Source organism: Neophocaena asiaeorientalis, unplaced genomic scaffold (assembly GCF_003031525.2).
Source record: "Neophocaena asiaeorientalis asiaeorientalis breed wild unplaced genomic scaffold, Neophocaena_asiaeorientalis_V1.1 scaffold692, whole genome shotgun sequence".
In the NCBI taxonomy this organism is placed as follows: Eukaryota; Metazoa; Chordata; class Mammalia; order Artiodactyla; family Phocoenidae; genus Neophocaena; species Neophocaena asiaeorientalis.
The window spans coordinates 737,744-754,042 of record NW_020172814.1 but is presented as its reverse complement, the minus strand read 5'-3'; the positions used below and the strand labels follow the sequence as shown (position 1 = coordinate 754,042).

At 42.7% G+C, this 16,299-nt stretch overlaps 1 protein-coding gene across 1 annotated transcript in view; it reads right to left on the bottom strand.

Annotated features, from left to right (window-relative positions):
• Positions 1–16,299, bottom strand: part of DGKI (diacylglycerol kinase iota) — a 435,686-nt gene that overhangs the window by 270,225 nt on the left and 149,162 nt on the right. The window contains exons 2-3 of the mRNA XM_024741647.1: positions 12,822–12,930; positions 1,292–1,387 (exon numbers count right to left, since the gene is read on the bottom strand). Of these exons, the coding sequence (XP_024597415.1) occupies positions 1,292–1,387; positions 12,822–12,930 (205 nt within the window). The remainder of the gene's footprint in view (positions 1–1,291; positions 1,388–12,821; positions 12,931–16,299) is intronic.

The following is a 16,299-nucleotide window of genomic DNA, read 5'->3' as shown; positions in this document are numbered from 1 at the left end:
CATCAAAACACCTAATGCAATTTTTTAAAATCTTGGCTCCCCAGCTTCGTGATTCCAGGCAGCCTAATCAAAGTCCCTTGGGGCTATTCTTCTATAGACATTGGCAGAAACTCAATTTCTTCCTTATTTGTTATTCATAGAAACATATTCATTCACAATTCCTAGGTTCTACATTTTGCCCCAAATCCTCTTTCACGTTATAAACAAACATAACAAAAAAGAAAAAAATTATTAGGTCAATTATGATGCCCATTTCCCCAAAATAAGAAAGAATACAACTTTTCTTTCTTCTTTACTATTGTTAGTGTCCCATTACCCTCTTTTTTATTTTATTATTATTATTATTATTTTTTTTTTTGCGGTACACGGGCCTCTCACTGTCGTGGCCTCTCCCGTTGCAGAGCACAGGCTCCGGACGCGCAGGTCCAGCGGCCATGGCTCACGGGCCCAGCCGCTCCGCGGCATGTGGGATCTTCCCGGACCGGGGCACGAACCCCTGTCCCCTACATCAGCAGGAGGACTCTCAACCACTGCGCCACCAGGGAAGCCCCCATTACTCTCTTTTTGAACCATAATTTTTAACTACACAAAAATTTTAAGTTCACTTTCTCAATACTAAAATTTAGTTCCTCCCAACTTACAGCCTGGCAACCATGCTCTTTTCATGGAACACAAAGAAGATTTAACATTTAAACGTTGTTCCAAATACGGACAAAGCAACTTTTAGAAAGCTATGCTCTGATGGAGTTGACTGTTGATCACTTATATAGTTTCTAGAATTTTCTCATCTGGAGCCTAGTCTGAATTATTTGTGAGCCTACACCCACCACCAGACCGGTGTTTGCACCCATCTCTACCTTCACCCACCAGTAATGTCGTCCACCACACACGCTCCCCTACGAAGGAGAGCCTTCTCCCACAGAGACCCTTCCTCCACCCACAGGTCCCTCCCCACAGGACACGGCTCCGTGTGCAAGCATCGCCGTCATGCACACTCACCCTCTCCCCCACCCCCAAACACACTAACAAAAACCAACACTGGTTATCATCACAAAGTAGCACATTATCCCAAGGTTCGACCTGCAGAATCAAGAAAAAACCTAAAACCATTCAACTGAACCCTTAAAAGCCATGCTAACTTGATAAACTGTCAACTGCCTCACAGGGACAGGCTCTTTCAAAGCTTTCCTTGGAAATTCAGGCGCGGTGATCCCCGCTGCCTTCAGACTCAACTACCCGCAAGGCTCCCCCCAGGAAGGCCAGAGCACAGGGGTCCCGGGCGCACACTCACTGCAAATCTGACTTGGCAGTTCTCCTCCCCCAGGTAGCACAGGTCTCCCGAGACGTTGGTCTCCAGCCACAGGTGCTCTCCATTCACGGCATTTTCCTGGAAGGAAAAGACCCACCTGACTTCAGTTTTCTTTTCAGGCATAAAGGGACGGGGTGGAGGGGGGCAGATCTCAAATTTAGATTTTGGATGCAAGACAGTTAGTGAACCCAAATTGTCTAAACGCTTCTCATTTTACCCCTGAAAATACCGCTGAAATTGGTCCTACCAAAATTCTAGAAACGGAAAAAGGTATTTGGAAAAACTGTGAGCAATAATTAATTAATATGTTAAGTCCAAAGACGCGTTTACCCATGGATGTGGTCATCTTTGAAATATGTAACAAACGAGGGGCAAAAAACCCTCAAGGTATTCAATCTATAAGGCCTTATTCATCCAGGCCCACTGCAGAGTTTATGACAATTGAGGCCAAAATTCTATTAAAAGTCGACTCTCCTTAGCAAATTAGCTAAGGAGGAGAGCAGTATTAAAGTACTTTAAAGGCTGCTTGAAAATACATTTATATCAGTAATGGATAAATTATACTTCTAAACCAGGAGCTTCTTATAACTTAGTTTTAAGTCGCTGTGTAGTCAAAGCATAATAAATTACTAATTCAAACATTTTACCAGCTCAATAGGGCCTTCGTCCAATTCTAAATTCTTCAAATTGAATGATTTCCCTACTTCTAAAAATATTCACATACCTCCAGTGGCAAACAGAGAATAGCTGTAGGTTTGGAACCCTAAAAGTCTTCAGATCATGATGGATGAGAACAAGATAAAAAATAAATTAGTTAATTAAAAGGCATTTCTTTGCCAGGTATCCTAAAGAAAGCCAGCTCCACAAACTAAAATATTCTACTACTGGGAACTTATCGTCCAGATTTAACTTATAACCATTTATAGAATTAAATCTCTTTTCATTCTTTGATTCTCTAATTCATTCAATAAACATTCCACACACCTGGTGCCAGGCACTGGGTTAGTGTACAGTAAAATCTACCAGAGAACATGGAAACTAAACACATAATTAGAGCAGCAAATACTCCAGAAACGTACTACAGCAAAAATCCCACCAACTCTTTTAAAAAGTGAAGTATAAAATGTTGCAGTGGGGAGAAGGTCAAAAATCCTTGATAATACCAATCTAGGCAGGCCCAAAATTAAGTCCCGGTAGGCCAAGTAAGGTGGGCGGGAGCAAGTAAGCCCAGGGAGTCAGAGACTTGCAAGACATCAGTAACTCACTGGGCTGGCGGGCTTCATCCACACTGGGCCAAGCCGATTGCCCCTGCACACTGGAGACCCTCTACGAGCACTCAGAAGCTTGCTGACAAGGATTCAGGCACGGCAGGACTGCAAGCATGAGCTAACCTCACTCCTGAGTGGGGATCTGATTAGAAAGCCCGACATTAGTAAGAGAAGAGGGAAAGAAAAAGGTGGGGGCTTCCTGCCACAGTGGCTCGAGCACACTCGTTCTCAAACTTAATCACTCATTACAATGACCTGATGGGTTTTGAAGAACACCTGGCTACGAGCCCATCCCCAGACAGTGTGCTTTAACTAGTCTGAAGTTTTTAGCAAATATCTGCAGCTGTAAGAATGGAAATACCACTTACTGAAATTCAGGGAGAAGATTACAGTAAGAGCAGATTTAGGGAGTAAGCCGAGTTCAGGTTTTTGTTTTATTTTATTTTCCATTGAGTTATAATTAACATTCAATATATCAGTTTCAGGTGTACAACACAGTGATTCTATAGTTTTATACATTATGAAACGATCAGTGCAATGAGTTCAGTGTTGAGGATGTAAAATTCTGAGATGCTTATTAGACCTTCAAGTGGAGATGTTGAGAGGGCAATTTTTATGAGTCTGAAGTTCAAAGAAGAGGTATGTACCGTATGAATAATTTGGGAGGCAACCGTTAATTGATGGCATCTAAAGCCATGAGAACTGAATGCAAAAACCTAAGCTCTGAGTACTGAGCTGTGGAACATTCCAAAACTTAGAGTTTGGGGATATAGGAAAGATCCAGCAAAGGGGACTGGGACGGAGTGGCCACTGGGGTACAAGGAAAACAAAAAAGAGTACAACGTTTCCAGGAAGAAAGTGCACCTAGAAGGTCTGTGTCAAAAGCTGAAGAATTGGCCATTGGATTTCACCACGTGAACATGTGAAGTCACTGATGACCTTGACAAAAGTACCAACAGCAGGATGAGAAGGAAGAAAGCCTGATGGAATTGGGTTCAAGAAATAATATTACTGACTCTGGTTTCAAAATGTGTATGAAACCCAATTAATTCTCACCACATCTACTGTTACCACCCAATCCTCCATCGTCTCTGGCTTGGAATATTCCCAATAGCCCCCTAACTGGTGTCTCTGCTCTACTCTTGTCTCCCCATGGTCAGTTCTCCACAGAGCAACCAAAATAATTACCTTAAAATGTAAATCTAATCAGGGACTTCCCTGGTGGCGCCGTGGTTAAGAATCCACCTGCCAGTGCAGGGGACACGGGTTCCATCTCTGATCCAGGAAGATCCCACATGCCGTGGAGCAACTAAGCCCGTGCGCCACAACTACTGCGTCTGGGCTCTGGAGACCACGAGCCACAACTACTGAGCCCATGCGCCGCAGCTACTGAAGCCCATGCGCCTAGAGCCCGTGCTCCGCAACAAGAGAAGCCGGCGCACCGCAACGAAGAGCAGCCCCCGCTCGCCACAACTAGAGAAAGCCTGCGCCCAGCAACGAAGACCCAACACAGCCAAACAAACAACAACAGAAAAAGTAAACCTAATCAATCAAACCGCTCATCTGCTCATAACTCTTCAATGGCTATCTATGTACTCGGAAGAGTGCAAAGTCCTCACTTACCTCGTCCCTGGGAGCCTCTCTGACTTCCTCTCCGGTCTCTCGGCAATCTCGTTTCCCTGCCCAGCTACCTCATCTTCTCTCTCTCTCCCTCTCAGTCGCTGACCTGCCATTACACTGGTCTCGTATTTCCCAAGCAGACTAAGGAAGCTCTCATCTCAGGTCCATTGAATTTGCTGCTCCCTTGACTAAAAATTCCTTACACGAGACACCTGCACTGTGCATTTCTCATTTCATTTAGATCTCTGTTCAAATGTCCCCACATCAAAGACTGTTGACCACATATTCTGTTTACTGTATCCAAACTTCCTATTCTTCTTCATTCTGACTTACGTGGGTAATTTCTATTTACCTTTTGGTTACCAGATCAAGTGTTATTTTCTCAAAGAAGCCATCACTGACCCCCAAATCGAAGTCATTTTGTTAGTTACTCTCATAAAACCATGTTTCCCTCCCATCATTCATTGGCATGATTATTTGATTCATGTTTCGCTCTTATGCTAGATTCTAAGCTTCATATGGACATTAAACGTCCAGCACTTAACTTAGCACCTGGCAAATAGTAGGTGATAAATAAATTTGGGGAACTGAAAAGATGAGATTAAGAATCAGTGAATGAATCACATTCTTGTTATATGCAATTCCAAGGAGTAGAAAGGATAATTTTTTTTTTAATCTGTCCGTAAGTTTGGAGTCACAAACTGTGAGAAGTAAACATGGATGCCTAAGAGACACGACGGTCTTTCAAAATCATGAAAGAAACAGAGGCATGCAAGAAAAAAACAGTCATGCAAGGAAAACATGAAACATACGTTTTCTTAGACTACATTTTCCCCATGCCTCATCCTTTTCCTGTACATCTGTCTTGTCTGACGCATCAGAAGGAAGTAACCTTACGCAAAGAGAGGTCTGGCCTTTGCCCTCAACTATAGGAAGGTAATCTCTCTAAGTGCCTGGAATATCTTGCCTGGTAAGAGTATCTTTGTTTACATGGGGACTTTGGGCCATGCCAAATATTCTAAAATAGCAGTGACTTATGGTGAGGCATATATCAGCTCATCCTCCAGAGGGGCTAGGGGCTAAAGTCAACCATGCAGGTGGTTAACTGTGTCTACATGACCAAGCGCCGACTAAAACTCTGGGTACCAAGTTTCAGATGAGCTTCCTTGGTTGGCAATGTGCCATATGTATAGTTGCACCATGGTTGCTGGGAGAAGTTATCTCTGTCATAAACCCACCGGGAGAGGACAACTGGAAGCTCCTTGTGTAGAAATTTCCTGGACTTTGCACCATGCACCTCTTTCCTTGGCTGGTTTGAGCCTGTATCCTTTCACTATAATAGGCCATAAATGTGAGTACAGCAGCTTTCAGTAAGTTCTATGAGTCCTTCTGATGAACTATCGAACATGAGTGTGGTCTTGGGGATTCCGGAACCTGCAAGTGGGTATGATCTTGGGAACTCCTGAATTCAGCTGGGTGGCATTCACACATGAATAGAAAAATAAACTGTTGTGGTTTTCTTCTTACACTTCTGATAAATCCTTATCCAGTTCAAGAGTAATAAACATGAGCTTTGGAGTCAGATAGACTTGCTACCTACTAGCTCTATGACCTAGGGTCTCTCTAACTTCCCTAGACCTCAGTTTACTCACCACTAAAATTGTAATAATTGTACTTCCCTCACAAGATCACAATGATGTATAAATGTGAAAATGAATAACGTTCAATGCCTTGCCCACAATGAGAAGTTAATAGGTGTTAATATTGTTCTTTTTTTAAAAATTCATTCATTTATTTTTGGCTGCATTGGGTCTTTGTTGCTGCATGCAGGCTTTCTCTAGTCACGGTGAGCGGGGGCTACTCTTCGTTGCGGTGCGCGGGCTTCTCATTGCGATGGAGTCTCTTGTTGCAGAGCACGGGCTCTAGGCACGCGGGCTTCAGTAGTTGTGGCACGTGGGCTCAGTAGTCGCAGCGCACGGGCTTAGTTGCTCCGTGGCATGTGGGATCTTCCCGGACCAGGGCTCGAACCCGTGTCCCCTGCATTGGCAGGTGGATTCTTGACCACTGCGCCACCAGGGGATTCCCTCAGTATAGTTCTTATTATTATCGTTGTGGTTAGTCTCCAGTTTTCCTTCTTCCTTCCTAATCCATAGATGTTGGTATTATGCAACATCTATTTCTCTCCTGGGTCTTTGTAGTCCAGACTGCTAGCCATTCACCAAAATCATTTTTCTCTTCTTCCTGAACACACAGCTAGACCTTGTTACCCAGATTCGCTTGTGATTGGATGGGGCCATGTGGCCCAGTTCTAACCAATGGCACATGAGCAGGGGTGACATGTACTATTTTCAGACTTGGCCCATTAAAACCTCCCTCCCTTTTCCCACACTGGATACCTGGGAAGTTGGCCTTTGGGATGATTTTAGAAGGCTTCTAATGACGCTGTAAGAGCAACTGTCAGTCCAGGTCACTGAATAACTATGTGGAACAGAGCTCACCCGCCACCCAACCTGAAACAGTCCTGGTCTGTTACACGAGTGAGAAATAAAGTTCTCTTGTATGAGCCATTACATGATGGTTTTATTTATTGCAGCCTAGCCCACCCCAGCTAACATAGGCCTCTTCTCTTTGCTCACAGCTTTGTCTGCATTTCCCTTCATTGTCTACATTTACCCCCAAGTTACTTACCATACACTGAACAGCATGTCTAATCTCCGAGTCCTGGTTTCTTCTGCTCTGAATTCTACTTCTGACATTCTCTCTGATATTTCACACTGCTGTAAAATTAACTCCCTTAAAACACAGCTGTGATTATGCCTCTCTCTTGCTTAGGAGGCTAAAAAAAAAAAATCCCTATTATTTATAAAACAAAATCTAAACTTAATCCCACGTACTAGACCTTCCATTAATGGTACCAATCTGTCTTTCTTATTCACCTTCACACATTCTATTCTTTTGTCACTCTTCTCTAAATATAGTCATGTTTTCCTTTTCTGTGCCATGTTTTTTTATTTATTCCATTCTCCACACCCAGGTACCTCTTTCTCTCTTCTTTACACATTCATCTTGAAATCCCATCTCAAACAGTATATAACTCAGAGTATCCATCTGTGCCAGACAGAAAAAATAGTTCCGTTTCAAAATGAAGATAACATTTCTTCTGTATTAGTGAGTGTTGAAACAAGTCTCTGTAGATATACATAGATTTATATAGATCAACCTATCTATAGATAGATCTAGCTACCTAAGAGCAGAGACCCACCTATGTAGATACAGATAGGATTTCTTGTTCTCAAATTCTACCTGAAGTCCTAGTAATAAATAGTTATAGGTAAAAAGACACAAGTTGTGGAGAGGGAGTGTTATAGACTGAATGACACTTACAGATAGAGTACACCGACACCAGAAGCAAATAATCTACACAAAATGAAGAAGTTTGCTTGTAAAAAATGTTTTGAAACAAAAAGACAATCATAAATATGTATCAAATGTAAATATCCTTACAAATTCAGAAAGGGAAACAAAAATCTGGACTGTCTCCCTCTAAAAATCTTCAAGGTAATAATAGGTGAAATCTGTCTCAGATGGTTTAGATATGTTGTCCAGTAAGCATATGGCAATGGAGCGCTTGAAATGTGATTAGCACTAATTGAGATGTGCTGTCAGTGTAAAATTCACAGCAGATTTTGAAGACTGACTTAGTCTGAAAAAAGAATGTGAACCATATATTGATGGTTCATATATATATCATATATTCATCATATATACATAAAGAATGTGAACCATATTGATTATGTGTTGAAACAGCAATATTTTTATATATTTGGTTAAACAAAATATAATATTAAACTTAATTTTACCTATGTCTTTTCACTTTTTAATGTGGCCACTAAAAGTTAGGCTTTGTTTATGGCTCACATATATTTCTGTTCAATAGTGTTAGTTTAGATAATCACTTACTAAGAGGCAAAAGATTAGACCTAGGTACTTCTCACCGACCTGTGAAGTTGTAAGAGTCTATGATTTCTCCCAGCAGCCAATGTGATTTAATTTAAAATTCTCACAATTTTAGAAAATAAAAGATTAGTGAGGGTACATGAAAACATGCTAGATATGTCCCACTATTAACATGGCTGACCAGGTCAGGACCTTTACTAATTTATAGTCGGTTATCTCCTCCTGCTCTGCTTAGCAATCTGATATCTTGATTAAATGGACAATGTTTTTTGAAATGAGGATGGAAGTGGACAAAGATATCGGGGTGTGAGTCATTACTGGTGATGACACCCAAACCTGAAGTTAAAAAGCAAAGGCCAAGAGCTTGTAAGGAAGGCACAGGTCTGCTTGGACCTGCCATCTGAAACAAGACTAAAATGAGAGCACGCACATGTGCATACAGATACACACACACACATACACACACACACACACCTGCCTCCTCCTGCCTTTTCATTCAAGGTTTCCAAAGATAAAATGACCTAGTTTCATAACCCCATTTAAACCAATCCCACATGAAGACTCTGCTTCCCTAATCTTGTCTCTGAACCAAACAGTGAGGCAGTGAACCCACTGTGCTGTTTTACCTGCCCAGAAGGAAGCACTCCTTTTCTTAGCATCGTCAACCAGAGGGAAGGAAAGGTGGTCTGGATTTAGGATGTGGGTTTGTTTCTGTAGAGGCTCTGTTTTCCACAGCCCTCAGCCTTGGAGGAAATTTTCCAACGAGGAAGGCAAAAATGAATTGAAATCAAGGATGCTATGTTGAAAACCAACATGCTTTTTAAGAAAGATCTTGGTGGTTTTTCTACCATTGCTTTGAGAGTTGTTTAGGCAGTGTGATGGGCAAAAGCAAATTACAGGACAGAGGACACAGAGTGAAGATCCACATCCCATGTTCTCTGCTCTAACGCTAAAAACAGGGAAGAAATCTCCACGTCCAAATTAAGTCTCTGTTGCATGGGAGGCATGTGACATTTAAGAAAAGACACACATTATCTGTGCAACAGACCTCACTTCGAAGTGGGCTAACTCGCTCTAAACTGGAAGCTTGGATTCCAGCCCAGGAGATGAGACTATTTTTCCTTTTTGAGCATTACTCCCTTCCTTTCTAGCAATTTAGCTTGTTTTCCCCAAAACTGGCTTGGCTGACGTTCATGGCATGGTGTCAAAGGGAGAGCCCCTGTAGGTTGTCACCATGAAAGGGAAGAGAGGATACCATTGGGAGGAATGGGAAGATCAAAAACTGTGTGTGCTTTAAGTCTTAAAACAATGCACTAGATTAGGAAGGAAATTTAAAAAGAGTTGGGCTTCCCTGGTGGCACAGTGGTTAAGAACCCGCCTGCCAATGCAGGGGACACGGGCTCGAGCCCTGGTCCTGGAAGATCCCACATGCCGTGGGGCAACTAAGCCTGTGCGCCACAACTACTGAGCCTGTGCTCTAGAGCCCGCGAGCCACAACTACTGAGCCCGTGTGCCACAATTACTGAAGTCCGCGCACCTAGAGCCAGTGCTCTGCCACAAGAAGCCACCGCAGTGAGAAGCCCGCGCACCGCAACGAAGAGTAGCCCCCGCTCGTCGCAACTAGAGAAATCCCGCGTGCAGCAACCAAGACCCAACACAGCCAAAAATTAAAAAAAAAAATTGTTTTAAAGATTGATCATTTTAATGCATTTAGTCCAGAAAAGTGGGCTGATAGAAGGAGAGCAGTGGTCACGCTGCTTTTTTGTAGAGAAGCAGACAAGGGAGTAGAATAAAGAGAATGGTAGTAGGTCAAGCCAGAGGACTAGTCTTATAGTTTAAACAGAACAAAGAAAACCCTGGTTTAGCTTCTTGAACAAGCAGGCAAAGTAACATAAATGAACTTGATGTAAAGCACTTAGGTTAGGAAAAGCCAAAAATTTAGAAACAAGGGCAAGTCTCAGCAAAAAAAAAAAAGTCACTGAAATGTTTTTAACAACCTGCTTCTTCCTCTCTTCTGAGAAAAAATCTTTTACATGATTGTCTTAAGGAAGTATCAGGCTGGTAAAAAAAAAAAAGTCACTGAAATGTTTTTAACAATCTGCTTCTTCCTCTCTTCTGAGAAAAATCTTTTACATGATTGTCTTAAGGAAGTATCGGGCTGGCTTCTGTTTGCTAACAGCAATATTAGCCCACAATTACAGGTGCTTTTTTTCTGAGTCACATCTTACAACTCCTTCTACATCAGATCTCTAAATAAGCCCTGAGATGGAGTGTCTTCAGAGAAGGCTTTCCATTTTACCTCCACTGTTAAACATCCCCAAAGTGTTTCCTGCCGCCATGATAATTCATCAGGCCACCAAGACAGGGTAGCCATAATCAAAGGGGCTGAAGGATTAAGGATCAGCTACGCACCCCGGCCGTACTTCCTACTTGCTCTTCCTGAACTGTGTACTGCAGTTCACCCACCACTAGCCAAAAATACCACTGTGATGAAATGTTAGAGTATATACCTCTCTACAGGAATCAGAAAAATAATACCTTCTAGTCAAGCTTTGGCTCAGGAAGGAAAATTCTTTCTAAGAGCATTTTCTGGTAACTCTTTCCAACATCAAATGGGGATGGAGGCGTCCTTCCTCACAACCCCAGCGATGCTCTCTGTACCCCTCTACTCTAGCTGTTGCTGCCCTGTATCTTAGCTGTCAATGTCCCTTCTGCCCATGGCATTCTAAGCTTCTTGAAGACAGAAACCATATCTTCATCACCTCAGAATCCTAAGGAACTAACACAGGTTCTAGAACAAAGCAGGTACTCAACAAATGGTGATCAATCAACCAATTCGTCAATTACTTTATTTCTGAATAGAAAACCTGCCGGCTGTACCGTTTACAAAGGACTTTCACACTCATTGCCCCCATTTGATCTTAACAACAGCCCTGAAGTCCCCCTTAGGGAGGGGTCACCACTGTCCCCCTCTACCGATGAGGACCCTGAGGCGGAAAGAAATCAAGTGACTTGACTAATGTCACAAAAGGGGCAGAGAAATGATTTAATGGATGTTTCTATCTAAATGATATAAACTCTCTCTCATTAGAATCTTGCATCTCAGATAGGATCCCACTACTTTGGCAGAGGATTTGGAACACCATGGATATTAAACTAACTTTTTTGGGTCCCTGTAACACACTCTCATCATTGGCCCATGCATATCCCTTTTTTATTTCATTTACCTGCTTGTTTATATATTTAATTCTTTTTTAATTGTGTAAGCACTACTGTAAATATATTCTACACTCTCTTATGGTTTAAGAGTTTATTAAATAACTGTCCTGGAATAAAGGGAAATTCGAGGAGAGGAACAGTCTTCCTGAACACCAACTCAACATACACAGGCGCTACTGGAGCACTCTTGGACTCCATCAAGGAAGAAGTTGCATTCCAATTAAATTCGGTCTTTTGCCAGGTACTTCATACACCGCATACATTGGTATGTGTCCAGAGTATAAAATAAGGATGTTAGTAAGTGCGTTCTTGGGAAAGAGGGAGAAATATTATAGTATTAAAGGACATTAAATCATAGCCTATGTGCTAAAAATAAAATTGAGTTTAAAAATTCCTCTCCTTCCCCCCACCCTGCCATAGTCTTTCTTATGGGAGGAAAAGAACACGGATTATTCCCTCTGTTCAACTCAACCAGAAATGCTAAACAAGATTCATCATTAAGACCAGACTGGCAGAATCTCAGAGCAGCCCTCCTCTAGCTTCATACGGTTCCTTACATTCCTTCAGAAAGGGACAAGGCCTTTCAGTCCACAGTTAAAAGTGTCTTCAGCCAAGAACTTGACTCACCGAAGACTCTCAGTAGAAGAAATTCGCACGGCACTCTTCAAGGTTAACAGTTTTTGTACATGTCTTTCGGGTAAAACATTAAAATCAGCTAATATACAGCAGACGCAAACTTTTATATATAGAATGGATAAATAACAAGTTCCTACTGTATAGTGCAGGGAACTATATTCAATATTCTGTGATAAGCCATAATGGAAAAGAATATGATAAAGAATGTATATATATGTATAACTGAATCACTTTGCTGTACAGTAGAAATTAACATGACACTGTAAATCAAGTATACTTCAATAAAATAATTTTTTTTAAAAAAACAGCTAATATACCCACCCCGCTGATATGAGACCCATCTACCTTTGGGTTAGGGGAGGAAGTCTAGCAAACAGGAGAACATGGAGTGCCTGGAATGTAAAGTGAGGTCATCCTCTCGCAGGAAAAGAATAAAAACAAGAAAAAGAAAAAAAAAGGACCAAAAAAGAAAAAGCAGCTTGAGCTAAGGAAATCAAACTTGGACTTTGTGATGTCGCTAAGAGTAAACTCTATTATTCATCATCAACTTGGCAGGGACCAATAAAGCATGTGTACAGAGGTACTTTTTATCTCACAGCTGCAAACCCAGGCAATAGTGCTTCAAAGGATTCATGAAGTTTTTATTTTAGTTTTCAATACGTCTGACTTCATATAAAGGAGCTATGTTCTTAGGAATCTGGAAATGGAGCCAGGGCTTAGATACCCAAAGACGGATCAGTGAACAATATTGAAAATGATTAAGTCTCGTTGGTAGCTACAGGAATCGTGAGGATGAGACAGCCGACACCTACAGTCCAGTCCAGAGTCGCTCTGGGCTCCTTCGCTGGCCCGTTTGCCACAGGAATGCTGAGGGGATGTGCAGGGGCCAGGTGCTGCAGGCCCGTCCGGGAGATTGCTTTCCTGCAGCAAGAAGAAACACAAAGGAAAACCAACATCAGAAGGTAATACAGAGCTAAACAGTTCCCGTGGGGTAGAAACAATGCCTGAATTAGTCTCCCACACGTGAAGACCTTTGCAAATGTACTGGAATATATCTCTCTAAAGCGCATGGTGAAGGCAGAGGGTGGCAGGTCTCAAAAGACAGGGAGACTGAGGGGACCACCTTAGGGTGATATCACTTCAGGACCAGAAATTAAAATGTAAGCCCCTATTCAGGGCAGAGGGCGGAATGCAGGTCTCTGTGTTTACAGAAAAGGACCTAAGGCTGGGGTGGTCCCAAATCTTAGACAATTTTAAAGCTACCTGAGACTAAGCAAGAAAAGCAGGCTCATGAGGTTTTCGACTGAAATTCCTCCATTTCCCATCAAAGAGCTCTCCAAGCTGGCTCCCGCCCCAAATTCAGTCTTATGGATCTCAAGAACATCCTCCCTTACCCTTGCAGAGGAATTCTACACATGGCCTGAGGTCCTAAATGGGAAAAGACCGATTTGCCTCCTAGAAATCGCACACGCTGAAAGACCAATATCTTACCAAGGTCCGTGGTAAGAAAAATCCAAAACACATTGGTTGGATTTTAGGTTTGTTGAGTGTAACGTAACAGAATTTGGGTCAGAAAGGAGCGAATGAATCAGGGGAGGTTGAGAAAGTCAGGCCTGACACTGGTCTGCAAAGGTAAGAAATCAGAGGAGCTGCTTTAGCAAAGCAAACATGACTGTTGCTGAGCAAGGGGAAGGGAGGAGATAAGAGCCTAGTGGAGAAAGTGAGGACAGCAAGATAAAGGAAGAAAGCAGAGATCACCCACGGAGAGCTTGTGGTACCATCAGGAATAACAGAAGCCCAATTTCTGAAGAGCTCCATCAAAAATGTCGACAGGGCTTCCCTGGTGGCGCAGTGGTTGAGAGTCCGCCTGCCGATGCAGGGGACACGGGTTCGTGCTCCGGTCCGGGAAGATTCCACATGCCGCGGAGCGGCTGGGCCCGGGAGCCATGGCCGCTAAAAAAAAAAAAAAAAAAAAAAAAAAAAAAGTCAGACAGTGGTCTCAAGTTTAAACGGGAGTGCTGATTTGTGGATTAACTAAGTGGCTCCCTGGACGGGAGAGAAGCGTTCCTCTCCGGGAGGGTCCACATGTGCTCTGAGAATGACCTGAACTAGAATCAGGCGGGCCTTTGTGATGCTGCAGCTCTGAGTCCCGAGTGGGTCTGAGCGGGGTGTGGGGGCAGGGATCTGCGCTTACACATGCTTCCCAGGTGCTTCCTTCTGTCGCTAAAGTCTTCACGCTGCTCTACGGGAGTGCAAAAAGATTTTAATCTAAAACGGAACCAGAGGATATGAAATGGAGAGTCTCACACATGTGCCCTCAGGCAAACGAAACATAAGAACTAAGAGATTGATTTCCAGTAAATGCCTGATTTACAGGAGACAGAAACTTATCCCTCAAACAATGAACATTTGCCAAGAATCTCTCCCCATCCTCAAACCAATGAACTTGCTGCTTGGATTCTGGCTGGACTCTCCCTTCTTTGCTCTCTTTGACCATAAGAACAAAACTATCAGCAGATTCACCCATAGCTTACTATAGTTTGCGTGCCCCACATTGCACTGCTATTCCCATATAAACTCAATTTCTGGTCATTTGAGCGTGCTTCAGTTTACTTCTTTATTTAGGTTGACAGAGCAAGACAGGGGCCACTAACTACCCCAGGCCTATCAGGTGGTGGGGGGGGGAGCCTGAAGGAAAGCACCAGCCACTTCATTACCTACTTTACGTGCATTAGCTCTCTGCAGCCTGTCTCACAGGATGTGCACACTGCAGTAAGAACCTGCCATCTCTGACACTACACCTGCAGAAGCACCAAGTCCCCAGGGAGGCCCAGATGCTCATACAGAGGAACAAGGCTACACACAGACAGTGAGATGGGGAGAGGCAGGCAGTGATGGCCAAATGTATGGTGAATCCCATCACAACCCAGCAGAATCCAAGCTTTGTTGGACTCTAGAATAGACAGATGATCTCCCTGTACTGTTCACTGATCTCTGCAAATTCCACCCATTCATGCAATTTGTAAAGGTGAACAAGATGAACAGCAGAACTAAAACCCAAGGGAAGTCTGGGTAGAACCCAGAAGAGAATCCAGGATGTATAGCCAGTAATCAAGGATCAAGTGTGTCTGAGAGTTCAGCAAGTGTCCGGCCTTCTTCCCCTTCCCCGTCCCCTTCCCCTTCGCTTCTTCTTTCTTCTTCTCCTTCTCCTTCTTCTTCCGCCCCTCAGTCCAATGTATATTCCATTTTGTTGAGCCATAAGGAAAGAACACTGGAAGATTCTGCTTCTCCTCCTTCTCCTTCTTCTTTTTTCCTCTCTTTCTCTACACAGGAAGTCCCAGAAACACTGGATAGGTCCTTCAGTAGTTGGAAGTGATCATATCAAGCTTGCCAGTAGCCTATATTCAGAAGCTCCCAGTACTGGGCAGCAAGGCAATGTACTTGTTTTATATAATCCCACAAAGAGTCATCACAGGCTATGTAGGCCTTTAATGAAGACAGTCTGATGACACCATATTTTTTTCCCTCACTTTCATCAAGGCAAATAATTAACAACATCAATTTTGGCCCTTCACTCCAAAGTATATTCCATTTTCTTGAGCCAAAGGAAAGAACACGGGAAGATTCTTATACGGTGAGCCTTCACCCCCCGGGCATTTTTTTTCTCCACCTGAGTTCAAAGAACTTCTTTAGCATTTTTCATTAGTACTTTTCTCTGGCTTTGAAGGATCCTGTACCGTGATTCTGAGCCACAGTTTTTATCACAAGAAAGCCAGATCTCTGTGGAGTCTGAATCTACAGGTTTCACTTTTGATTTCCTAACAGACACCACAACCTAAATTTAAGTGTTCTAGCAAAAAAAAAAAAAATACCAAATGGTGCCTGAGCACAAAGCCTTAGAACAGCTGAAGAATTCCTAAATCTTAGGTGAATGAGAGAAACAAATCCTTCAGTTTTTCATGAACAGCCACAGAGAGTTGTGATCAGAAAAAAGAAAGAAGCGAGGAAATAAAATTCTGTTGTCACGGTAGAAACCACAGGAAAAATGAATTTAACTCATCAGAAGTTGGAGACTGACCACCAAAACCTGATTACTCTTGCTAATGAGGACTGCCAGCAAATTGCTCAAAGAATCCAATTAGGATGGATGCAAGGGATATATGTGTCTCTAGAAGAGCAATGTGGCTATAAGATAAGAGACATACTAACACTTAACCCTGGATAAGCCCTGCAATGAAATTAGTCACATCATACTCTCTCCCAGCCTGTGAATAGAAATGATTAAGTAAG